Source organism: Anguilla anguilla, chromosome 10 (genome assembly GCF_013347855.1).
Source record: "Anguilla anguilla isolate fAngAng1 chromosome 10, fAngAng1.pri, whole genome shotgun sequence".
Taxonomy (NCBI): Eukaryota; Metazoa; Chordata; class Actinopteri; order Anguilliformes; family Anguillidae; genus Anguilla; species Anguilla anguilla.
The window spans coordinates 15,463,040-15,486,855 of record NC_049210.1 but is presented as its reverse complement, the minus strand read 5'-3'; the positions used below and the strand labels follow the sequence as shown (position 1 = coordinate 15,486,855).

General features: G+C 53.9%; 1 protein-coding gene across 3 annotated transcripts in view; it reads left to right on the top strand.

Annotated features, from left to right (window-relative positions):
- The window catches only part of mtmr3 (myotubularin related protein 3), a 28,826-nt gene extending 5,086 nt beyond the window's left edge, over positions 1-23,740 (top strand). Inside the window, exons 3-21 of one of the 3 annotated variants that reach the window (XM_035379514.1) lie at positions 136-209; positions 1,484-1,573; positions 1,814-1,930; positions 5,933-6,015; positions 6,502-6,668; positions 6,837-6,933; positions 7,262-7,375; positions 7,804-8,006; positions 9,238-9,369; positions 9,492-9,603; positions 12,463-12,658; positions 12,915-13,100; positions 13,899-14,069; positions 14,681-14,826; positions 16,107-17,487; positions 19,233-19,343; positions 19,465-19,553; positions 21,284-21,310; positions 23,429-23,740. In XM_035379514.1, the coding sequence (XP_035235405.1) occupies positions 207-209; positions 1,484-1,573; positions 1,814-1,930; positions 5,933-6,015; positions 6,502-6,668; positions 6,837-6,933; positions 7,262-7,375; positions 7,804-8,006; positions 9,238-9,369; positions 9,492-9,603; positions 12,463-12,658; positions 12,915-13,100; positions 13,899-14,069; positions 14,681-14,826; positions 16,107-17,487; positions 19,233-19,343; positions 19,465-19,553; positions 21,284-21,310; positions 23,429-23,600 (3,597 nt within the window). In that variant the 5' untranslated portion in view covers positions 136-206 and the 3' untranslated portion in view covers positions 23,601-23,740. The remainder of the gene's footprint in view (positions 1-135; positions 210-1,483; positions 1,574-1,813; positions 1,931-5,932; positions 6,016-6,501; positions 6,669-6,836; positions 6,934-7,261; positions 7,376-7,803; positions 8,007-9,237; positions 9,370-9,491; positions 9,604-12,462; positions 12,659-12,914; positions 13,101-13,898; positions 14,070-14,680; positions 14,827-16,106; positions 17,488-19,232; positions 19,344-19,464; positions 19,554-21,283; positions 21,311-23,428) is intronic. The other 2 variants (XM_035379515.1, XM_035379516.1) reach the window with 2 other exon arrangements.
- The last annotated feature ends 76 nt before the right edge of the window (positions 23,741-23,816 follow it).

Sequence of the window (23,816 nt, the reverse complement as noted above, 5' to 3'; positions counted from 1 at the left end):
GCCAGACAGCGCTGTTCTCCGGCTCCATCCGAGCGCGGCGCCCTTGCCTCGCCCGCTGAGCGGAGGGCTAACGGCTAACGTGTCTCTCCTCTCCTCCTCTCCTCTCCTCCCCTCCCCTTCTTCTCGCCCTGCCAGAGTGAAGTTTGGCTCCAGTGGAGACAGTGGGCGTGTCCGGGTCGGGTGAACCGCACTCCGTCACTGGGGCCATGGTAAGACCGCCCGCCCTCTTCTCTCTCAGCACAGGCCAGCTCCAGCAGCCAGTCAGGGGTTTTTTCTTTTTTTTTTTTTCTTTGTGTGTTTGTTGTTTGTTTTGCCTCCAAATCAGTCGTCTGGTTCTGGAATCGGAAACTCTCTCATTGATTTGCACCCTGGCAGTTGGACGGGAGGGTGGGGGAGGGTGAGGGGGTGGGGGGGTGGGGTCAAACAGTAGCACCGGAGGCACAGAGTCAATGCCCCGCCCTGTCTGCAATGTTTTTTGCAACAGGCAGCGATCAATATTTTATTTTCTGCTACAAACCTTCTGGAGCGAGGTGGAGCGTCCCCGATGTGACCTGACGTAGCCGCTGCATAGCGTCTGGCCCCTCCTGCAGAGGAGGAAGGGGTGGATGGCCGCTGTCCTGCGTATGTGCAGGTACACACACCCCCACCGCCTGATCGCCGTGGCGACAGCCGTGTCCCCGCGTGTCCCCGGCCGCGCGCGCGTCCCCTCAGGCGTGTTGATGCGCGCTGTCAGCTCCAGGTCACGGACGGCGGTCCCGCTGATCCAGCGGCGGGCAGAATGTGCTGCGGCCAGCCCTTCAGCGCCCGCCGCCGCCGCCCGCCCCTAATCCCCCTTTGTCCCCGGGCACCCGCGCTCTCCCCCAGCGCCGCCCGGCCCTCCCGTGTGCCGATCCCATCGCTAAAAATAAAACGCACGTCGGCATGTTGAATATGCGCAGGCTGCCGAGCTTCGGTCAGCGTGCAGCGCTCTGTTCGCTTCGCACGCGGGGCCTTCTCAGCTGGCGGACGCCCCCCCCCCCCGAACACATCGAACGCGTCCCTGATTAAATGTGCTCCTGCAAATTTAGCCCCAGTTTTAGATGCTTGGTTGTAAATAGATTACTTGCGATGTTTTTGACTTCGGAGTAGAACACCGCGTAGGTGTGTTTTTGGCGGGTGAGCACCTGCAGGCCAGGGTAATACAGAGGGCCTTTTCAGCAGGGGGCTGGCTCAGAGGGCGAAGGTTTTGCGGGACTGAAGAAGTGGCTCAGAGGGCGAGCGCTCGCTCAATGGTGAGGTTTGCCAGGGCCAGATTTCGGGTGGGTATGTGCACTGGGGGGCCAGTTCAGAACAGGATTTTAAATCCAGGCTCACGAACTGCCTGCGGTCCTGTGTCAGGAGAGAGTAGAGAATTGTGGGAATGGAAGAAGACCGGTTCAGGTTTGCGTGTGTTGGGAGCCCCGTGCATCCCCTGCTCTGGCTGACACGGTTTCCTGTTCTACAGGAAGAGGAGGGGCAGCAGAGCCTGGAGTGCATCCAGGCCAATCAGATTTTCCCCAGGAAGCCCCCTGTCCTGGAGGAGGACAACCTGCAGGTGAGACGTGGCTAAAATTCTCGCTGAGTTTGCATAAAGACATAAAGACACTCAAGCATGCTTGCACACGTTGCATCAAATCTGACCGTTCACAGCAGATACAAGTTGGCCAGTCGATGCTGTCAGAGTGAAATTTGAACTGGCGCCATTTCCGCTGCACTTGTCCCTCTTTTTTCCTCCTTCTCTGCCCGTGGTGTTAATGTGTAACGGTGCTGCGATGCGCGGCTGTGTTGGTCACAGGTCCCCTTTCCTGAACTGCACGGGGAGTTCACGGAGTACGTGGGGAGAGCCGAGGATGCCATCATCGCTATGTCCAGCTACCGCCTGCACATCAAGTTCAAGGAATCCATCGTCAACGTAAGAACACACCTCGCCCCGCCCGCCCCCTCACTGAGACCTCCTTCAGTCGTAGGACCGTCTTTTTGAACTGACTTGAACTTTCTCAGCACACGTCCCCCATGTGCCTGTAGGTTTTATGTGAGATTCTGTTGAAATATTGTTGATTGCAGTAGTGTGTCAGGACAAAATGATCATAAATGGTCAAGACAGAGTCATTCCCAGTTGGGTTCAGTAGTCAAAGTTAATGGTTTGTTATAGCTCTATATTAATATATTGCTTGTAAAAATATTTTACTTGTGATTTTGTATATAAATCTGTTTGATTGACAAAGGGGCCCTGACTGAACAGACACTTTGACTGCCCAGACACTGCTGTAATATTTTACTTGTTCTGAGTCTTACTTGGCTGGGGTTACTAGTCTATAACAGATCAGAATAGTTGCGTTCAAGTGCATACCAACCCTGTTTGGTCTGTTTCCCCTCCAAAACATGTTTGACACGTCAGTAAAGTAAAGGAGGAAACACTTGGTGTCACAAAAGAAAATTTTATCAATTTCGTCAATGATGATAACAGTTATCACTGATGCCCATTTTTAATATTACATTATGTTCCGTTGAAATGCTCTTTTCCTTCTAGAAACATCCGATTCTCGGGTTAATGTGCCAGCGCATGAGTTTGTCACAGAGGGAATGTATAAATGCAGAGGGTACTTTGTGTTCTTTAATCGGGTCAGATATTTGAGATACAAAAATGTTCCTCAAACAGAAAGTGCAACAAAGTGTGCGTTTCCCAGGAGCGACGTGATCTGATGTTTATAGTCCTTCGCAGAGAGCTGTAAAAGCGGGGGAACATGCTGTACAGTCGAGAGCATGGCCAGGCACAGCCGTGGGTTCGCATGTAAATGCTAAGTTAGGACGGGCCACTTCGCTCTTTTCCTCTTTCATTTTGTGCTCTTTAGTCCTGATGTAATAAAACCCCTCTCACACAAATATGTAGATTCATGTGAGGTTCTTTTTTTTTTCTGTCTGTGTGGAGGGCAGTTTTGTTTCGTTTGGCTAATTGCGTCTGTTTATCTTTCGTGATCTTCGGCCAAAATAGTTAGATATCTGCACTTCGTGTTTTAAAAAAACCACAGAGAATCGAATGTGATATTGAAATGAAACTGTCACGCCCCGCTGATTAAATTGGGATTTCTCCGGGACGTTTGGTGCGGTTGCTCCGCGACTCTTAATTAAGATGACAGCATAATGTGGCCTTGGAGGAGCGCTGTTTATAATGGCCCTGCCTACATGACAGCCTGGCCCCTGCTCAGAAGCAGCTCCCATCGTCGGCAAGCTCACTGTGAGCAGTCACTGCAGAGCCATTGTTTGTGTTGTATTGTTGCAGTATAGAAATATGTGAAGTTGTTTTGCGAAAGTTTTCGAATGTCTTTAACAGCGAGCGCGTGTCCCCTGTAGAACATTTATTTCATGGCATTGCGGCCAGTTGTTTTTTCCTCAGAGTTTTAAAAATTCTGTGTAAATATGCAGGTTTTGCTGTATCCTTTAGACCAGAAGGAGATTTGTAGGCTAGTTTCCTTCACTGTGGTACCTCAGTGCTGCACTATGGTACAGTGTTTGAAGCCTGCTGGAAAACATTGCATAAAATGTTGGTTAGAACATGGACGGATTGCCTTTTAGCATCCTGCTGGTTTTCCGTGCGGTAAATAATGTGTTTACTCTTGCTTGGGTAAAAGTCAGCTGATCATGCTGGAATGGTGACTGTTTTCCCAGCAACTCCACAGCAACAATTCCGTATATTTACCAGAGCGCTCGTGTTCGTTCGTCACACACACACACACACACACACACTCTCTCTCTCTCCCTCTCTCGCTCTCTCGTTTCCCCCTCTCTCTCTATCTCTCTGTATCGCTCTCTCTCTCTCCGGCGTGATCGATGTCTCTTTCTGATTGTGCTCCACCGGCGCACGTCCGCGTGGCGCTGAGTCACACACTCGCGCGGGCGATTCGGCCCGGACGCCCCGGTCTCCACGGACACCGCCCGAGCGCGTTCCTGTGGAACAGCTGGGACGTCCCGGCCCGGAGCGCTGCGGGAGTCCTTATGGGGAGACGCGAGGCGTTCGAATAGCTGCGGCCCACTGGCTACAAATCTGTTTCTGAGCCAGAGGGGAGCCCCTTCCGGGCGAGGGCTTCGGTGGGGAGAGGGGGGCGGCCCGCGAACGAGGGCTTGAGGAATTTGGGGCTGGCCCTGGGGCCGCGGGGACGTTTTTGAGGCGGACTTGAGCGGCGAATTAAAAGACGCAGGTGGAGGGTGTGACAGCAGTACGTACCCGCGGCAAAGAAAGCGGCCTCCATTTTGACCCCCTGTTTTATGTGTCTGTCTGTTGTTTGTCTGGAACATCAGAACTGCTCGTGTGAGGTGTCAGTAAGTACTCCCACGGCCTTGCCTGCCTGTTCCAGACCTGCCTGCAGTTTCACCGGAACAGAGTGTGTTAACGGTGTCGTGTTCTTGTGCTTACAGCATGTGGTCTGGCTGTGTGACGTTGGCATAGACCATGCATTGAGTGATACCCGTTAATGCCATTAATCTCAGCAAATTAACACGTTTTTTGTCCCAGCTTTTTATCGCCCTCCCAGTAATATGGAATTTTGTATTCATAGACCAGTCGCATCACTGTAACATCCTCGCGTTGCTGCGAAGATAGACCCACGTTTTTAAAAGCAGGAAGTGCCTGCTGCAACCTACTGTTACATTTTGCAATATGCTGTCCCCCAGCTGAGCTGCGCAGTCACTGTGTCAGAAGAGCACTCATAGACCAGTCCCCCAGCTGAGCTGCGCAGTCACTGTGTCAGAAGAGCACTCATAGACCCCAGCTGAGCTGCGCAGTCACTGTGTCAGAAGAGCACTCATAGACCAGTCCCCCAGCTGAGCTGTGCAGTCACTGTGTCAGAAGAGCACTCATAGACCATTCCCCCAGCTGAACTGCGCAGTCACTGTGTCAGAAGAGCACTCATAGACCAGTCCCCCAGCTGAGCTGCGCAGTCACTGTGTCAGAAGAGCACTCATAGACCATTCCCCCAGCTGAACTGCGCAGTCACTGTGTCAGAAGAGCACTCATAGACCATTCCCCCAGCTGAGCTGTGCAGTCACTGTGTCAGAAGAGCACTCATAGACCATTCCCCCAGCTGAGCTGTGCAGTCATTGTATCTTTGCTGGTACTTGCTTGGTGAGATGAGGACATCACTGCCGACTGTAACCCTCTCTCCTGGGGTACATTATGGCGGTCCTCTGCTACTTTTTGGGGCTGCAGAGGCACTGTCGGGACTTGGCGCCCAGCCGTGGAATGTGGCACATCCTTAAAACCCAGCGCTTCAGATGCATCATTGTGACACGTGCGTGTAATTTAGCACCGATGAAAAACATCACCTGGCGAGAATGTGTGCACTTACGAGCATAATTTCTCTGGTGCGAGGGACCCTCGTTTGTACAGAAGAGACTAGTTGAGTTTAAGAAGACGAGATCGCAAGATTTGCTTGGGAAATGCGCGAAGATGCGAAGTGCCGATCTCGCTATCCGAATGGAGTCGGGTCGGTCCGGGTCCCTGCTTTGTGTTCCGTAGCAGAGAGGTGTGTCAGCGTTTGGCTGGGATTAGTTATTACATATCTCATACTCGGTGCTGAGTGTCGGGAGCAGAGCGCCGCTGGCGTGAATGTTTCACAAAGCGCATTACGTTAGCGTACCGCGTTCCTGCTAGCGCGCAGAGAGACGAGGCGTGTCCCGGTGACTCAGGCTGCTGGTCATTTGCATGTGCTGATGGAGTTTGTCCTCACGGGGGGGGCGTGTTCTCCAGGCTTCACGTAGCCAGCTGGTAGCTTGTGTGACTAAGGGGCCTACGAGGCCTGGTTTGAGCTCCTCCTGCGTCCTGTATCCAGTTAGCGGAGACAGAGACAGGGTTGAGTGGGCCGAGGGGCTCTGCTTTCGCCGCCAGTGTCCCGAATCCCCCTCTCTCTGCCTCTCTCAGGTCCCGCTGCAGCTCATTGAGAGCGTGGAGTACCGCGACATGTTCCAGCTCCACGTCACCTGCAAGGACTGCAAGGTCATCAGGTAAAGGCCGCTAACCAGCGCATGTCTGGTCATATAATGCATATGTCCATGTGCTGCATACAAGCTCACACGTATATGTCCACCTCTCGGGCACCAATGTCCCATTTCCATTGATTCTTCTTTAGTTTTTGCCCGTAACTCAAAATGAACATGAATGTGCCGCACACGTGTGCGTATCAAGCTGTGTGCAGATGTGCACCTCTTGCTCATCGGTATCTTATCAATGATTCTCCAGCGCGTTTGTCATATAATTCAAGCCACACCTTTTATAGGTTATAATGTTGTAACGTTGACTTGCAGGCACACCCACATGCACGCATACACACATACACACAAGCACATTTATGTGCGCCTTTTTGCTGCTTTGTGTCAAGTCATGGTCTTCCCCATGCCACATAGATTAATCTGTGGTAATGGGCCTTGCCCAGCGTGTGATCGAATCCTTAACGGGACCCATTGTTTTTGTGGGGGTTTGCGTTTGGTCAGGTGCCAGTTCACCACCTTCGAGCAGTGCCAGGAGTGGCTGAAGAGGCTGACGGGCGCCAGCCGTCCCCCGTCCCGGCTGGAGGACCTCTTCTCCTTCGCCTTCCACGCCTGGTGTGTGGACGTGTACGCGGGGGAGAAGGAGCAGCACGGCGAGCTGTGCAGGCCAGGTACGGGCTGCGGAGACCACGCCCCCTTTCAGCACCCGCCCCCCTCGCCGTGCGAACAGAGCGCTTCTCCTGGAGAGCGCGTGCCGCGTCCTCCGAGCAGGGCCTGCGGCTCCCCCTCTCCCGTTGTCTTACCTGGCTCTCCCGCCCCGCCCTCTGTCTCGCCTCAAGGAGACCACGTGACGTCGCGGTTCAGGAACGAGGTGGAGCGGATGGGCTTCGACATGCAGAACGCCTGGAGGGTGTCCGAGATCAACAGCAAGCACAGGTAACCGCCCCCGGGCGGAGGCGTCGGTCGCCGCGGCTCTTCAAACGGTAACCGCGGCGTCCTTTACCACCGCCTGCCATCTCACTCTGCCCCGCCCCGCCTGCCCTGTGTGTTTAATAGAGGGAGTGGTTGTGCTGGGGCGATGGGGCTTTAGCCTGTGCCCAAGGTTCACTTTCACTGTCAGTGAGCCCCTGCCAGATAAGTGATAAGGGTGAGATTGGGTGTCTGAGCACAGAGGCTGTGTTCAGGCGGTGGTTAACCCTGTCCAGGGGTCTGCCCTTTTGCCCATTTCCTAACCGCGTGCCCCGTTCGGTCCTGGCACTGCCAGGCTCTGTTCTAGCTACCCGCAGCTGCTGCTGGTGCCAGCCTGGATCACCGACAAAGAGCTGGAGAACGTGGCCGCCTTCCGGTCCTGGAAGAGGTTTCCGGCTGTGGTGTACAGGTGTGTGTGTGTGCGTGTGTGTGTGTGTGTGTGCGTGTGTGTGTTTGTCTGTGTGTGTTTGTGTGCCTGTGTGCTTCCGATGGACAGAGCACTGTGATGTTGTCTAACAGGGATATTACCCAATTCACCTTGACAGGGTCACAAAGCCTTTGAAACAAAAATCAACATTTCTGTGTCCCAATACAGTACTACTCTGTAAACACTTCAGTATTAGGCATGTTCATAATCAATGCATTTGTATACCTTTGCACCAGGGCTTAGATTTTTATTAAAATGTTTTTCACAGTTAAAAACCACTTCAGGACATTCTGACTTTTAGATACAGTAGTAGAATTTATCTTATATGAGTTTTAAATCCAAACCGCTGCTCCAGCTGCAGTTTTAACAGCACAACCGAACCTCCTGCTTCTCTGCGTCCCTCTCGCCAGGCACCAGAGCACGGGGGCGGTGATCGCCCGCTGCGGCCAGCCCGAGGTCAGCTGGTGGGGCTGGCGCAACGCCGACGACGAGCACCTGGTGCAGTCCATCGCCAAGGCGTGCGCGGTGGACGGGAGCTCCCGAAAACACCTGGCCAACGGGTCCTGCTCCCGCGAGTACGGCAACGGCGCCGACCTCTCCGACACGGACTTCGGTCAGTCCCCCCCCCCCCCCCCGCCGTCCCGCCCGTCCCGCCCTCACCCCGCCAGACGCGACACAGAAAAAAAAAAAAAACTGCTGACGCGGCTCTTTTCCCAATGGCCGGCCCGTGTGCGGCGGCCGTGCCGAGCGAAGGCTGCGTGCCGGCGCTCGTCTCGCGGAGATAAGCGCCGCGCGGAAGTTTTTGAGCGGAGGAAGCGGCGCGGGGGAATTCCGCGGCGTGTTTGCACTAGCCCGGATTCCTCCGTCTCTTCCGCCCCGTCTTCAGCCGGGCTTCATCTCAACCCAGGCCTGGCGCGACCGGGGGGGCGAGCAAAAGCCTGTTTCTACCTCCATTTGTTTCGCGGACCTGCGATTTTGGCGCCTCGTGTGCATGAGCAGCGCATGCATTCTCAGACAAGTCTGTGCCTTCTTTCACTTTCTGAAACACTGCAAAAGGTGGTTGAGGTGCGGAACATACAGCTCCAGTGGCTGCTGTTCTCCCGTGTTTCAGTGACGCTGTGAAAACGCACGGGGTGTCTTGAACTAACTAGCACCGTGGAGGTGCTGGTCCTTTTGTTCTGTGGACACTGCGTGCATTTGGAGAATGGACTGAGAGAACAGGGTGCAGAACAGGGTGCAGAAGGTGCAGGTTAATGTTGTAATTAGTGAGATTCCATTTAAGAGGGTTTCTGTCAAATTCATTATCGTGGAGCTACATTTGAATGCCGATCACAGTATGTGAAATATCTGTCAGAATATATGTTCAGATACAGGCTGGAGATGGCCTTACGCACCAGGCACGCTCATACACTCACTGCGTCCTCGGCGCTGTTGTGTGACAGTGTTGTGTGTGAAGGCAGTGATTGCAGGCAGCGTACATTACATTTGTTTATTTAGCGCTGTTCCAGAGGAACTTGCACTGTAGGTACAGTAAGGTTTAGCACAACACTGGCACGGATACAAAAAACTATTTAACCAGAAAAACAGTGTATATAAATTTTTTGTAATAAACATTGTCATATCAAAGGGAGTCCACTGTAAGTTGCAAAATGTCTGAGCTTCATTAGTAAAGGAATGGCTGAAGGCTAGCAAATCTTAGGCAGTGTGAGAAAGAGGCACGCCTGGGTTGACGGACCAGTGAGGCAGCTTGAAGAGGTGGGTTTCCTCTCTGCGTCAGGAGATGGCCGATTAATGTGGTGTTTGCACTGCTCTTGGCGAGTCCTGAAAGGAGGGTTCTGTTTCAGAGTCCTCCATGACTAACAGCTCGGAGGTGGAGACGCTAGCCATCCAGCCTCAGAAGCTCCTGATCCTGGACGCCAGGTCATACGCCGCCGCCGTGGCCAACAGGGCCAAGGGGGGAGGCTGCGAGTGCCCAGGTAAGAGACTTCAGTGCCTGAGCCGTGCCAATGTGGGCGCGCGCTTTCGTCTCCAGAGCCAAAATGGCCGACGTTCGGCTCCTCTCCGGCTGCCGCTGCATAATGGCCTTTCTGTCTTCCAGAGTACTACCCCAACTGCGAGGTGGTGTTTATGGGCATGGCCAACATCCACTCCATCCGCAAGAGTTTCCAGTCCCTGCGTTTTCTCTGCACACAGATGCCCGATCCAGCCAAGTGAGTCTGCCCTCCCCGCCCCCCCACCCCCCACCCCCCAGGCCCTGTACACAATAACCCCGCCCCTCGTCCACTGCACTGAAGGCCTCTCTCAGCCCTACAGTCATCCCACGCTCCAGCTGGTCCTGTGCCAGGCAGCCCAATCCTCATGTGCCCCCCTGCATTATTGTCTGAGGGAACATCTGCTCCTGATTTTTTGGGCCTGGCACAGCATGGACCCGAGGATCTCCATATGTAGGGATTCCTTTATATATTGACTCAGAGATTCCACAGTAGAGTTCATAATTCGATCAGTCTCTTTAACTGAGCACACATGTACATCGGGGCTGTACATTCAAGTGTGACTGATTCGCTCGCGTTTGTGCCTAAAAGGTATTCTGTGGGAACGTGAATTCAGTCACATTTGTGCTACAACATTGAAATGACTGCCGCTAAGTTTATTTTGTGAAGCTACTTTTCTGTTAACGTTGTAATAATGTGTCAGTATTGATTAACTGACGTGGTCTCTTGTCAAGTTTCAGCTTGTCTCTCGATGTTTGATTTTAAGTAGACGGCGAGACGCAACTACAGAAATCAAGGGTGCATGACTGTTCAGGGCCATTTTGTATTTTGACAATGGCAAGAACGAGACGAGACCAGCATGGGTTAAATGGAACGTAAAGCAGCTTTTCAGATCCCCGTCCCCTACAGAAGTAAATGGCCTGTTGTCATATTTCATCTTTAATCCCTCAGTCTTTAAAAAATGTGCCACCTTACCACGTTTTGCCGTTGGCAGTTGAGCTTTCCAATTCAAATGACAGAGAGTAGAACTGCATGTATTTTCAATGATTTGTCTAAATTTATAGCAATACTGTGTCGTTCTTGATGATGAAAAAGGCTTACAGTTGTGCCCGTGTGTGCTGCTTGCTTTTTCATTGTACATTTTTGTTTTGTTGAGCTTTTTGCACCAGTGCTCGTGCCCCAGAAAGCATGCCAGCCCTGCACATATATCATTTATTAGCTTGTGAAAGGGCAGCTTTGTTTAACATTGCCAGTGGAGACTGTGGTTTGTAGGGGGCCGGGGTGTTGTTCTTCAAAACCAAACAAGCCAATCTCCGTTTTCACTCGAAAACTGGTTAACTGTTGCCAAACCGCTTCCCTCTTTTGCTTGGTTAAAAAATACAGTTGTGATGGCAGTTATAAGTGGTATGCCTTTGTGTGTAGTTTTTGTATAGTCAGTCTGTGGTTGTGTGTAGTATCTGTGCTGTTAGTGTGCGGTTGTGTATATTTCCTGTCTGGTTTGTTTACCTGTTTGTTTGTTTGTTGTATGTGTGTGGTTGTGTGTAGTTTGCCATGTTTGTGTATTGTTGTTTGTAGTTAGTGTGTGGTTGTGTATAGTGCGGTTAGTGTGTGGTTGTGCATAGTATCTGTGCGGTTAGTGTGCGGTTGTGTATAGTGCGGTTAGTGTGTGGTTGTGTATAGTATCTGTGCGGTTAGTGTGTGGTTGTGTATAGTATCTGTGCGGTTAGTGTGTGGTTGTGTATAGTGCGGTTAGTGTGTGGTTGTGCATAGTATCTGTGCGGTTAGTGTGCGGTTGTGTATAGTGCGGTTAGTGTGTGGTTGTTTATAGTATCTGTGCGGTTAGTGTGCTTGGTGTGCTTCCCTCTTTTGCTTGGTTAAAAAATACAGTTGTGATGGCAGTTATAAGTGGTATGCCTTTGTGTGTAGTTTTTGTATAGTCAGTCTGTGGTTGTGTGTAGTATCTGTGCTGTTAGTGTGCGGTTGTGTATATTTCCTGTCTGGTTTGTTTACCTGTTTGTTTGTTTGTTGTATGTGTGTGGTTGTGTGTAGTTTGCCATGTTTGTGTATTGTTGTTTGTAGTTAGTGTGTGGTTGTGTATAGTGCGTTTAGTGTGTGGTTGTGCATAGTATCTGTGCGGTTAGTGTGCGGTTGTGTATAGTGCGGTTTGTGTGTGGTTGTGTATAGTATCTGTGCGGTTAGTGTGTGGTTGTGTATAGAGCGGTTAGTGTGTGGTTGTGTATAGTGCGGTTAGTGTGTGGTTGTGTATAGTGCGGTTAGTGTGTGGTTGTGTATAGTATCTGTGCGGTTAGTGTGTGGTTGTGTATAGTGCGGTTAGTGTGTGGTTGTGTATAGTGCGGTTAGTGTGTGGTTGTATATAGAGCGGTTAGTGTGTGGTTGTATATAGAGCGGTTAGTGTGCGGTTGTGTACAGTATCTGTGCGGTTAGTGTGCGGTTGTGTATAGTGCGGTTAGTGTGTGGTTGTGTATAGAGCGGTTAGTGTGTGGTTGTGTATAGTGCGGTTAGTGTGTGGTTGTGTATAGAGCGGTTAGTGTGTGGTTGTGTATAGTGTTGTTAGTGTGCGGTTGTGTATAGTGCGGTTAGTGTGTGGTTGTGTATAGAGCGGTTAGTGTGTGGTTGTGTATAGTGCGGTTAGTGTACGGTTGTGTATAGAGCGGTTAGTGTGTGGTTGTGTATAGTGCGGTTAGTGTGTGGTTGTATATAGAGCGGTTAGTGTGTGGTTGTATATAGAGCGGTTAGTGTGTGGTTGTGTATAGTGTTGTTAGTGTGCGGTTGTGTATAGTGCGGTTAGTGTGTGGTTGTGTATAGAGCGGTTAGTGTGTGGTTGTGTATAGAGCGGTTAGTGTGTGGTTGTATATAGAGCGGTTAGTGTGTGGTTGTACATAGAGCGGTTAGTGTGTGGTTGTGTATAGTGCGGTTAGTGTGTGGTTGTGTATAGTGCGGTTAGTGTGTGGTTGTGTATAGAGCGGTTAGTGTGTGGTTGTATATAGAGCGGTTAGTGTGTGGTTGTGCGTGTGGTCTCAGCTGCACTGAAGTGAGCGGTTCCCTCCCCTCTCCCAGCTGGCTGTCGGCCCTGGAGGGCACCCGCTGGCTGCAGCACCTGTCCCTGCTGCTCAAGGCCTCCCTGCTGGTGGTGAACGCGGTGGACCGGGACCAGCGGCCGGTCCTGGTGCACTGCTCCGACGGCTGGGACCGCACCCCGCAGATCGTGGCGCTTTCCAAGCTGCTGCTGGACCCCTACTACCGCACAGTGGAGGTAGGCGTGGCGCAGGGGGCGGGGGGACGGTGGAGGTAGGCGTGGCCCAGAGAGTGGGGGAGCGGGTGTTTATTGTGTACCCAGTCTTTTCAGGTCAACCTGGCAGGGTTTCATCTGGGCTCTGTGTTGGACTTCATGGTTTTGAGGGATAAAGAGGCCATCTTGGGAAAGCATCTCTAAACCTGCACCGTTGACCCGGTTATGTCCTGTGTCTGACCGTCTGACCGTGTCTGACCGGCCGGTCTTCTCCCCGCAGGGTTTCCAGGTCCTGGTGGAGACGGAGTGGCTGGACTTCGGTCACAAGTTCGCCGACCGCTGCGGTCACGGGGAGAACTCGGAGGACCTGAACGAGCGCTGCCCCGTCTTCCTGCAGTGGCTGGACTGCGTGCACCAGCTGCAGAGGCAGTTCCCCTGCTCCTTCGAGTTCAACGAGGCCTTCCTGGTGAGCACCAATCAGAACGCGCGTCGCAGTCGCAGCGGCAGATCCAGGAAGCGCATTCGAACAAGGGCTTCTTTTTGTGTTTTTGTGAATATGAAGGCTGGTCATTGATGTCAGAATTGACTGTTTTGCATGTTGAATAGGGATGTGTGTGGGACTATTCATACAGATAGTTTTTGAGAATGAGTTTCTATGATTATTGCTACGGAGAAACTGTAGATAGCAGCAGATCATACCACAAGGTACTTCTATTGCTCAAGCTACTGAGTATCAGTAGGATATTTCAATTTGGTATAAAATAAGTCATTAATAAATATAAAATAAGCAATTCTGTGGAGCTTACCCCATTGTATTTGCATAATGTGAATGCTAGCAGCATGGGCTGTCCATGCTGTTAACAGCATCACCGTTCTTCCTGGTTGTCCAGCTCCCAGTTCGGTCCCATTCATTTTCACGACCTCACTGAACTTAAAGCATTAAAACAAATGCTTTAAAGCTATTAAGTACAATCTGGCAGGGTCAGCGTTTAACACTGAAAGCCTTTGCCCTTAATTTAAAACTTTGCGATGTAACCGTCACCATATTTTCTCTCGCACTGTATGTGCGTGTGTGTATGTGCGTGTGTGTGTGTGCATGTGTGTGCGTGTGCGTGTGTGTGTGTGTATGTGCGTGTGTGTGTGTGTGTGTTTGTGAATGCGTGTGTGTGTGTGTGTGTGTGTGTGTGTGTGTGTGAATGCGAATGCGTGTGTGAATGCGTGTGCGTGTGTGTGAATGCGTGTGTGTGTGTGTGCGCGCTTGCAGGTGAAGCTGGTGCAGCACACCTACTCCTGCCTGTTTGGGACGTTCCTGTGCAACAGTGGGAAGGAGAGGGAGGACCAGCACATCCAGGAGCGGACCTGCTCTGTGTGGTCCCTGCTGCGGCCTGCCAACCGCGCCCTGCGCAACATGCTGTACTCCTCCCACTCTGAGACGGTACACTGAGCCGCTCACTCGCTCTCGCTCTCTCTCTCTCTGTCTCTCACTCCCTATCTCTCACTCTCACTCTGTCTGTCTTTCTCCCTCTCTCTGTCTCTCTCTATCTCTCTCGCTCTCTCTCTCTCACTCTGTCTCTCTGTCTCTCCCTCTCACTGTCTGTCTGTCTTTCTCCCTCTCTGTCTCTCCCTCTCACACTCTTTCACTTTCTTGCACACTTTTGTGCTTTCTCTCACACTCTCATGCTCACTCTTGGACGCTTTCTCTCTCGCAGTCTCTCCCTCCCTCCCTCCCTCACCTCCCCCTCTCCCCCTCTCTCTGTTTGTCTCTGCTCGTCTTCGTCACGTCATTACTGTGTGTAACTGCGAAGAAAGAGGCAGGAAACTGGATCCTCCTGTGGAGGCCCAGCCCAGTTCCTGGGCCGCAGCGTGTGGTCAGTGCACAGGGGAACCTTAGCTCTCCGCGCTGTTTACGTCCGACTCATTTCCACACAGCTTTAAGCAGCAGTTAACCGTTTAGCCGCCGGTCCGGCCGTGCTTCTTTCTGTGCGGTGTCGGGTTCGAAGCACGCGTGTGCATGTCCGGGTGTCGTTCTGCCTCCCCCCTCCCCAGGTGCTGCACCCCGTGTGTCACGTGCGGAACCTGATGCTGTGGACCGCGGTCTACCTGCCCAGCTCCTCGCCCACCACGCCCTCCGATGACTCGTGCGCCCCGTACCCGGCGTCGGGTGCCAACCCCGAGGACGGCCCCATGGGCAGGTGAGCCCCCGCCCCCTCTCTGCCCTCCTCCTCCTCCTCCTCTTTCCAGTTTTTCCTTCCAGGGCAAGCAGTCTTCCCTTATTTGGCGTGAGATCTTAAACCAAGGTCCTGACTTGGTGTTGCCATTAAAGACCTTGTGTAAGTGGTCATAAGGAGTAAAGGGTTCACTGGTGTCCTGGTCAGTTACTGCCCTGCTCTCTCAATCTGGCCACCTAATCATCCCCTACTTCAGTTGCCTTAATAAGTCTGCCCCTCTGTCCCTTTGCTCTTACACTCTCTGGCTTGTAATGGTTGCCAGGTATCACTTAGATGGATGGGTACTACACAAGGGATGATTGAGGAGAAATTCCCCTTTCTCCATAAAGTGCTGTCAGGCTATGAGAAGTACCACATAAATACAACCGAAATGCTGGAAGCTGGGGGAAAATATGCAATTAGGCCTTCTTGCTTGAGAGGAACATTCACGTAATTCCACAACGAAAGCGTTTTAATTTACGTTCCTTTCCTGAGCGACCCCCGGGGACGGGATCGGCATGCTGAGAGCTCGGCTCCCCGGCCGCGGTCGGGACGTTAACGGCGGCGCTTTCGCTTTGAGCCGAAGCTCTGTCGGCCTCTCCGGCGTAGCTCAGCCGCCGGTGTCTGTACCACCGCGGCGCCCCCCCCCCCCCCCCCCCGTGGTCCGTACCGCACGTTCTGGAAGCGGTCTGAAAAGCGGACGCTGGCTCTGGGACGAGGAGGAGTTGGCGGCTCCCTCCGTGAACGCTGGGGCAGGGGGATCGGTTTACGTCAACAACCCGCTCCTGGAGCGCGGACTGAGCCTGGCGGACTGAGCCTGGCGTATGCGCCGTCTCTGATTTCCCTGATTACATACGCCGGCCTGTATGTGAGGAGATAAAACTCATGGCCACGTTTACAAGGCTGAGTCCAGCGTAGACTAGTGAAGAGGAAGACAATAGGTAACACCCTTTTTTTCTACCATCAAAACATAGTTCATGCAGAGGGCTAATGCTTCCACACCGCTGTGCTGTTGTCAGGGAGTGGCCTTTCCTGTTCTAAGATGACACCGATCTTTTAATCCTTGTGATGATTATCATCATTTCAGTGTTTCTCTAAGCTTTAATTTGTTTGGATTACAAGTTCTGTAATGGGACCCTGATTATACGCTGAACCATACCTGGATTTCAGTATGCTAGAGAGCGTGTTTTGAAATGAAGAGTCCTTTTTCATTACCAGTTTAATTTAGTCTTTCGTCTTTGTTTTCTTGTTTTTCTTCACAAAAGGCTTCCGAAGACGAGGTCCTTCGACAATTTGCCCATGGCGTGCGAGGTGGGCGGGCCCCTCGCTTCCAACCGACGTTCCAGCGACCCCAGCCTGAACGAGAAGTGGCAAGACCACCGCCGCTCGCTTGAACTCAACATTGGAGTGGGGCCCGATGGGGGCGGAGCTCCGGACCAGGATGGGAGGGCCAACCTGCAAGGGGTGGGGCACAGAGGAGGCTGGCCTGACGGGCTCCTGCCCGCGGAAGAAGGGGAGGGGCTGAGAGATGGCGATGTTTGGAACGGAGAGCCGTCAGAGGAAGAGAGCGTGGAAGAGGCGGAGCTCTCTGTGGCGGTGGGCGTGGCTGAGGGCCAGATTGAGAACATCCTCCAGGAAGCGACGAAAGAGGACGCGGGGGCGGAGTTGCAGAGAGAAGCCAGCGTCAACGGGCACCACGTCGAGGGTCCTCTGGATGACCTCGAGGACGCCCCGCCCCCGCCCTCGCCCCCAGCCCCGCCCCTCGCCACGGAACCGCCCGCAGACCTGCCTGCGGAGGGCGCGGACGAGCTGGGCCCCGAGGTCCAGGCCCCCGAGGTCCGGGCCCCCGGCGAGCCGGAGGAGCCCAGCGATTCGGCCCCCCCGAGCCCGCCGGAGATTAGAACTATGACCAACGGTCACGGCCCCGTGGGGCCCGAGGAGCTGGCCGCTCTGGAGGACCCCCGGGGGAGCCCCGACCCCGGCCTGCCCGCGCCCGAGCCCCCGGAGCCGGGCGAGGACCGCGCCTCGCTCATGGAGAGCTCCACGGAGACGCTGACGGAGGAGCAGCCCCGCCCCTGCCCCCCTCCCCCGCTCCCGGCCGAGCCCACAAGCCCGCCCCCCTCCCCCCCCTTCCGGAAGGGCGCGGCCGCGGAGGCGGAGCAGGGCGGCGCCCCGAGGACTTCAAACGGCGGCCAGCGCCCGTCCCCGCCCGGCGCCCTGCCCCCCGCCCCGCCCGACCTGGGCAGGGAGGGGCCCCTGCAGAACGGGGAGGGGCTGGAGGCGGAGCCCCGGGTGAATGGGGAGCGGGCGCCCCTGAGCCGCCAGGTCTCGGCGGCCAGCGGCGGGTCGCTGACGGCGCATGCGCGCGGCGGCTGGGGAGGGGGCGGGGCCTCCCAGCACCGCTGCCTCCACGCCCTGCTGGGCCGGCCCCCGCCCAGCCCCGAGCAGCCGGCCCGCAGCCACCTGGACGACGACGGGCTGACCATGCACAACGACGTGGTGCAGCAGCGCCTGCGGCAGATGGAGGCGGGGCACCAGATGGAGGTGGAGACGCTCAAGAGGCAGGTGCAGGAGCTGTGGAGCCGCCTGGAGAGCCAGCAGCTCTGCGGCTCCCTCAGGATCAACGGCGACGTCGGCGACGAAGTGGTGAGAGAGCGCTGCACAGGGGTAACGCAGGGGGTTAGACTGCCTATCAGAGCGCTGCACAGGGGTAGAGCAGGGGGTTAGACTGCCTATCAGAGCGCTGCACAGGGGTACAGCAGGGGGCTAGACTGCCTATCAGAGCGCTGCACAGGGGTAACGCAGGGGGTTAGACTGCCTATCAGAGCGCTGCACAGGGGTAGAGCAGGGGGTTAGACTGCCTATCAGAGCGCTGCACAGGGGTACAGCAGGGGGCTAGACTGCCTATCAGAGCGCTGCACAGGGGTACAGCAGGGGGTAGACTGCCTATCAGAGCGCTGCACACGGGTACAGCAGGGGGGTAGACTGCCTATCAGAGCGCTGCACAGGGGTACAGCAGGGGGCTAGACTGCCTATCAGAGCGCTGCACAGGGGTACAGCAGGGGGCTAGACTGCCTATCAGAGCGCTGCACAGGGGTACAGCAGGGGGGTAGACTGCCTATCAGAGCGCTGCACAGGGGTACAGCAGGGGGCTAGACTGCCTATCAGAGCGCTGCACAGGGGTACAGCAGGGGGCTAGACTGCCTATCAGAGCGCTGCACAGGGGTACAGCAGGGGGCTAGACTGCCTATCAGAGCGCTGCACACGGGTACAGCAGGGGGCTAGACTGCCTATCAGAGCGCTGCACAGGGGTACAGCAGGGGGCTAGACTGCCTATCAGAGCGCTGCACAGGGGTACAGCAGGGGGCTAGACTGCCTATCAGAGCGCTGCACAGGGGTACAGCAGGGGGCTAGACTGCCTATCAGAGCGCTGCACAGGGGTACAGCAGGGGGGTAGACTGCCTATCAGAGCGCTGCACAGGGGTACAGCAGGGGGGTAGACTGCCTATCAGAGCGCTGCACAGGGGTACAGCAGGGGGCTAGACTGCCTATCAGAGCGCTGCACAGGGGTACAGCAGGGGGCTAGACTGCCTATCAGAGCGCTGCACAGGGGTACAGCAGGGGGCTAGACTGCCTATCAGAGCGCTGCACAGGGGTACAGCAGGGGGGTAGACTGCCTATCAGAGCGCTGCACAGGGGTACAGCAGGGGGGTAGACTGCCTATCAGAGCGCTGCACAGGGGTACAGCAGGGGGCTAGACTGCCTATCAGAGCGCTGCACAGGGGTACAGCAGGGGGCTAGACTGCCTATCAGAGCGCTGCACAGGGGTAACGCAGGGGGTTAGACTGCCTATCAGAGCGCTGCACAGGGGTACAGCAGGGGGCTAGACTGCCTATCAGAGCGCTGCACAGGGGTACAGCAGGGGGCTAGACTGCCTATCAGAGCGCTGCACAGGGGTACAGCAGGGGGTTAGACTGCCTATCAGAGCACGGGAGGGGTCTCTCACTCAATCTCTCACACAGTCTGTCGCTCACTGATTCAGTCTCTCAATCAGTCTCTCACTCAGGCTCCATTACTCAGCCTCTCACTCAGTGTCTCAGTCTCTCACTCAGTCTTTCAGTCACCCGCTCATTCTCTCTAGCTCACTCAGATCTGTTTAACTGCTTTAAAGACATGACATACAATAGGTACATATTGCCAGTGTGAACATTTTTAAGTGCGAAAGAAGCCCTATTCTTAGTGTTAAATTAAAGAATATTAAATATTCTTCATAATATTGCATTTCTTACAAGAAATAAAAAATTTGAAGTTACAATGATTAACAATACTTTATCAACAATACTTTCCGTCTTCCTCTGTCTGTTGCTTTTCTCTCTCTCCCTCTCTGTCAGACCTCGATCCCAGACTCGGAGTGTAACCTGGACCCTAACTGCCTGTCCCGCTGCAGCACGGAGCTCTTCTCCGAGGCCAGCTGGGAACAGGTGGACAAGCAGGACACCGAGGTGAGCCGCCCGGCCGCGCCGGGGGGGCGTGGGGCCTGGGGGGGCGCGGGGGGGGGGACTGGACATGGGACATGGGGGGGCGCGGGGCCAATGAGAGCTAAGGCTGTTCTGGTGTTCGCAGGTGACCCGGTGGTACCCGGACCACCTGGCGGCCCAGTGCTATGGCTGCGAGAGCAGGTTCTGGCTCGCCACCAGGAAGCACCACTGCAGGTAACTCCTGCTGCCGGTCACGTGACATCACACCACTCTCAGGAAGCCCCACCCCCCTCAGGATCGAGCTCGTCTGTTGAACGCGTCTGAGCAGTATGCTGTCCTTATTTTCCTTTTGCCATTATATGCAGCTGCATCACGGCCTTGTGTTGCCAGGAAGCTGCTCCTGACATGTGGTTTACGTTCTTTTAAAAGCCTGGTTTTCATTCGTTCAGAGCAGACGGTATACGTCGGGCATCGCTGAGTGAGATGAGCGTATGCGGTGTGTAATGGGCCGGTCCCGGAGGCCACTTCACAGGGGTGATATGAGAGAACCCCCCCCACTGTGATTGTCTGTTTTCATATCCCGTCTCTGTGTCTCCTTGTCCAGATGGGTTTGAAGAAGCACTCCCTCCCTGTTAACAGGAAGAGCGGAAAGCACTGCTGTCCTACCCTCTGTCTTTGTGTTCGCTGTTTTGATCTCTGTGGTACTTTGCTTTGAGGGAGTGTCCTTTAAGCACCTTTCACAGGACCATAGAAAGCAGGTCAGGCTGTGTGTGTTCTTTCCTGCCTGTGGCGGCCGATAAACAGTGTTGTGGAGAAAGAGCGGTAACCGTCGGCGATGGAATGGCAGCTCCTGTAAGGAAGCGCTGGTAAACTAAACGGCCTGTAATGTGACGCGGCTCTTTAGCGCGGTGAGACACACGGCCTTTTAAGAGGAGCGTGGGTGTTTCTCTTCTGCTTTTTGCCCTTTTCCGGCGGTGCGGTCTCTGTGGTGTCTGGGCGGTGGTGGCGGGTGTGGCGGGTTCAGGCCCAGGGCGTGTCTGTGTGGCAGGAGGCCCTGGGCTACGGGAGGCCCTGTGCTGCCGGAGGCCCTGTGCTGCAGGAGGCCCTGCGTGGCAGAGGCCCTGTGTTTAGCTGGGGAAGTGGCCCCGCTGCCTCTGTGGGCTGTCGGATAGGAATCCTGCTGATGTGCAGGGCCTGGGGCCTTGTGTAGCTGTGTGTAGGGGACAGGATGGGCTGTAACACACTATGTATCGGTGCGGATAGCATGTAGCCGTATAGTGTGGACAGTTTGTCGAGGCATGTCAAATAATTGTGTAGAAAGTGTATAACATGGTGTGGAATGGACTGAATGTAACATTGTTTGAGGGGATTAGGGACAGTATTATACAGTGTGTAGGGAATCGCAGACAGTGTGTAATACAGTGTGTAGGTACAGGCGATGGTGTGTAGTATAGTGTGTAGGTACAGGCGATGGTGTGTAGTATAGTGTGTAGGTACAGGCGATGGTGTGTAGTATAGTGTATAGGTACAGGCGATGGTGTGTAGTATAGTGTGTAGGTACAGGCGATGGTGTGTAGTATAGTGTATAGGTACAGGCGATGGTAGTATAGTGTGTAGGTACAGGCGATGGTGTGTAGTATAGTGTGTAGGTGAAGGCGATGGTGTATAGTATAGTGTTTAGGTACAGGCGATGGTGTGTAGTATAGTGTGTAGGTACAGGCGATAGTGTGTAGTATAGTATGTAGGGACAGGTGACGGTGTGTAGTATAGTGTGTAGGGACAGGTGACGGTGTGTAGTATAGTGTGTAGGGACAGGTGACAGTGTGTAGGGACAGGTTGGCGTGTACTGCAGTGTGTTGGGGTAGGCGACGGTGCCTTTCTCAGCCAGGTGGGGGCGCTGCGCTCCCCAGTCTCGGCCGTCTCTGATCCCCGTACCTCTCCACTGTCTCCCCTCTCCTTTGCAGGGGCAGGGAGGCTGCTCCAGAAGCCTGGTGAGAAACGGCTCCACAGTCCTCTCTGCCTCCTCCTCCTCCTCACTCGCTTCCCCAAGCCTGCACCACCCTCCTCCCTCCATCCTCCCCGTTTTATTTGCCTTCTAACGATCCTCACCCTCCCTCACCCGCCCCTTTCGCTCGGCGTGTGGAAATAACCTCTCTCTCTCTGCGCCTGGCCGTGTGTGCGTCCAGCCCCCCCCCACGGCGCCCTTCTCCCCCCTCGGTACCCCAGCGCTGCTGTTTATGTTGGTCTGAGGGTGGAATGCGCAGCCCTGGGTCGCTAAGGAAGCGTCCGCGCCGTAGCAGGGGCAGCGATTGGAAGCTTTGTATTTAGATCCAGCCACTGAGCCTTCCCTGGGGCTTAGTGAAGGCTGGGCAGTTAAGTACGCAACGGGGGGAATTGTGGGTCCCAGATCAGACGGGGCGCACTCCACCGTGTCACTGCTGCAGTGTGTGTTTTGATGAATGGGGGAGAACCCCCCCCCCCCCCCACACACACACACACACACACACACACACTCCCTGACCGCATGCTATTGCCTCACACTGACCTTTGACCCGTGGAAGCAAGGGGTCTAAAATGGCCCCCGCGCGTCACCCCCGCGGCTCTAAAAACACCAGGGCGATGCAGCAGGAAGCTCCGGCAGACGTCCGCCCCGCGGGTCGCGACGTCTGTCGATGTGACTCGTGACGATGTCACTTCCCGTCGCGCCGCGAAGACTCGAGTCGTCGATCTCGGGGACCCCTGTCAGCGGAGGGGTGCTGTGTGTGAGTGCATGTGCATGGCATCGCACTGGTATCCCTTACGTGTGTGTGTGTGCGCACGCACGCGTGTGCATGCGTCAGGACAGCACTAATCTGTGTGCTGTGTGCACCTTTATGTGTCTGACAGGCAAGCTAAAGCCTCTGTCAGTTGTTGCCATGGTTATTCATATTGGAGATACTGGACAAAGTCTAGCAACCCTCATCAGCCATGCAGATGTAGTTACCCCCTGGAAGAACTTGAGGGCCTAGTTCTATGGGGGGAAGTGTTAAGGTACACTATAGCTGCTGATGCTTAGCATGAGCTGAGTATCACCAGTCTGCCCTAAACCATATTTCAAACCCGTAGAATACATCAATTATTAATGATTCATAAAGAAGCAAGAAGATAAGTAATTTCATAGCTTAAAAGGTAAATCTGTCCTTTAATATTTTAGGTCAAATCAGTTTGCGTAAGCTCACTCTTTAATAGCAGTTTGTGTGTATTGTTGGTTAGCTGCAGTTCTTGGAAACGGGGCTTGGTTCTGTGAATATTCAAGGGCAGAACTGTGAACGGTATTAATTCGGTACATAAAATGAAACCTACTCATGGCCAAGTGAAATCGCACTTATTTCAAGTATATTTTTTCCCTTTACAAGGTCTATGAACACAGAATCTCATGCGTATCTGTTTAGGAAGTGGATAGTAAAGCTTTATTTGCAGTGCAGCTGTTAAAAGGCGTTTTCCCCAATCCCCAATGTAAGTAGCCTATGTCATAGGACAATCCTTACAAACTGACTAGTGCAAACATGCAGCCATATTTGTTTTCATGTTGACTGTAAATGTTTGTTAGCAGTGACTGCAACACTCATAGATTCAAAGAAATGGCCACAATTGTAATGGCTGTAAGCACAATACACTTGGCAGTTTCACCACAGAGTGACTGTTTTATTGCTACTTGCATCTAATGGAGTGCTGCTTAATTTGTTCCCTGGTGTCGTGAATTTGGAAAGCGAAACTGAAATGGTTGAATTCCCTTGCAAATGCATGTGCAAGCAAGGAACTAATATGGATCCAATTGAATAAGCAGGTTTGAAATCTTTTTTTTTTATTTCTTCACACCATGTTTGTTTTGCGAAGGTGGTAAAATTTTGTTAGTCTTTTTGTAACTGGGAGTAAAGTTTGAACCCTTTCAGAGTTTATATTATTTCATCTCATGATCTTCTCTTCTGGATACTTTAGGAATTTGGAACACAAAGTGTATCTTTCTTTATACATGCGCTTCCCTCAGGAAATGCAGGCCCTATCTAGCCTGAGAAATACAACACTCAGCCCGTGTGTGAACTGTCCGACCTCTCTGTCGCCCCCTGCAGGAACTGCGGGAACGTGTTCTGCGCCAGCTGCTGCGATCAGAAGATCCCCGTGCCAAGCCAGCAGCTGTTTGAGCCCACCCGCGTCTGCAAGACCTGCTACGGCAGCCTGCGGGTGTCCAGCGCGCCCCGGGACCTGGAGCTGGAGAAGCCCATCACCGCCAGCTCCAACTAGGGTCCTCTGGGGGGCCTGGACACGCACGGGAAGGGGGCCCCCCGGGCCCCCCTAAACATGCACATTGCAGAGGAACTGAAGAGCCCAGGGGCGCGAGTGTCCTTTGTGCATTCTGTGTGCGGTGTGTATATATCGGATTTTCCCCGAGTGAATGGAAGTCTCGTGTATATACAATGGCGCGTTGTATATATGGAGATCACTGTACAGAAAACGAAA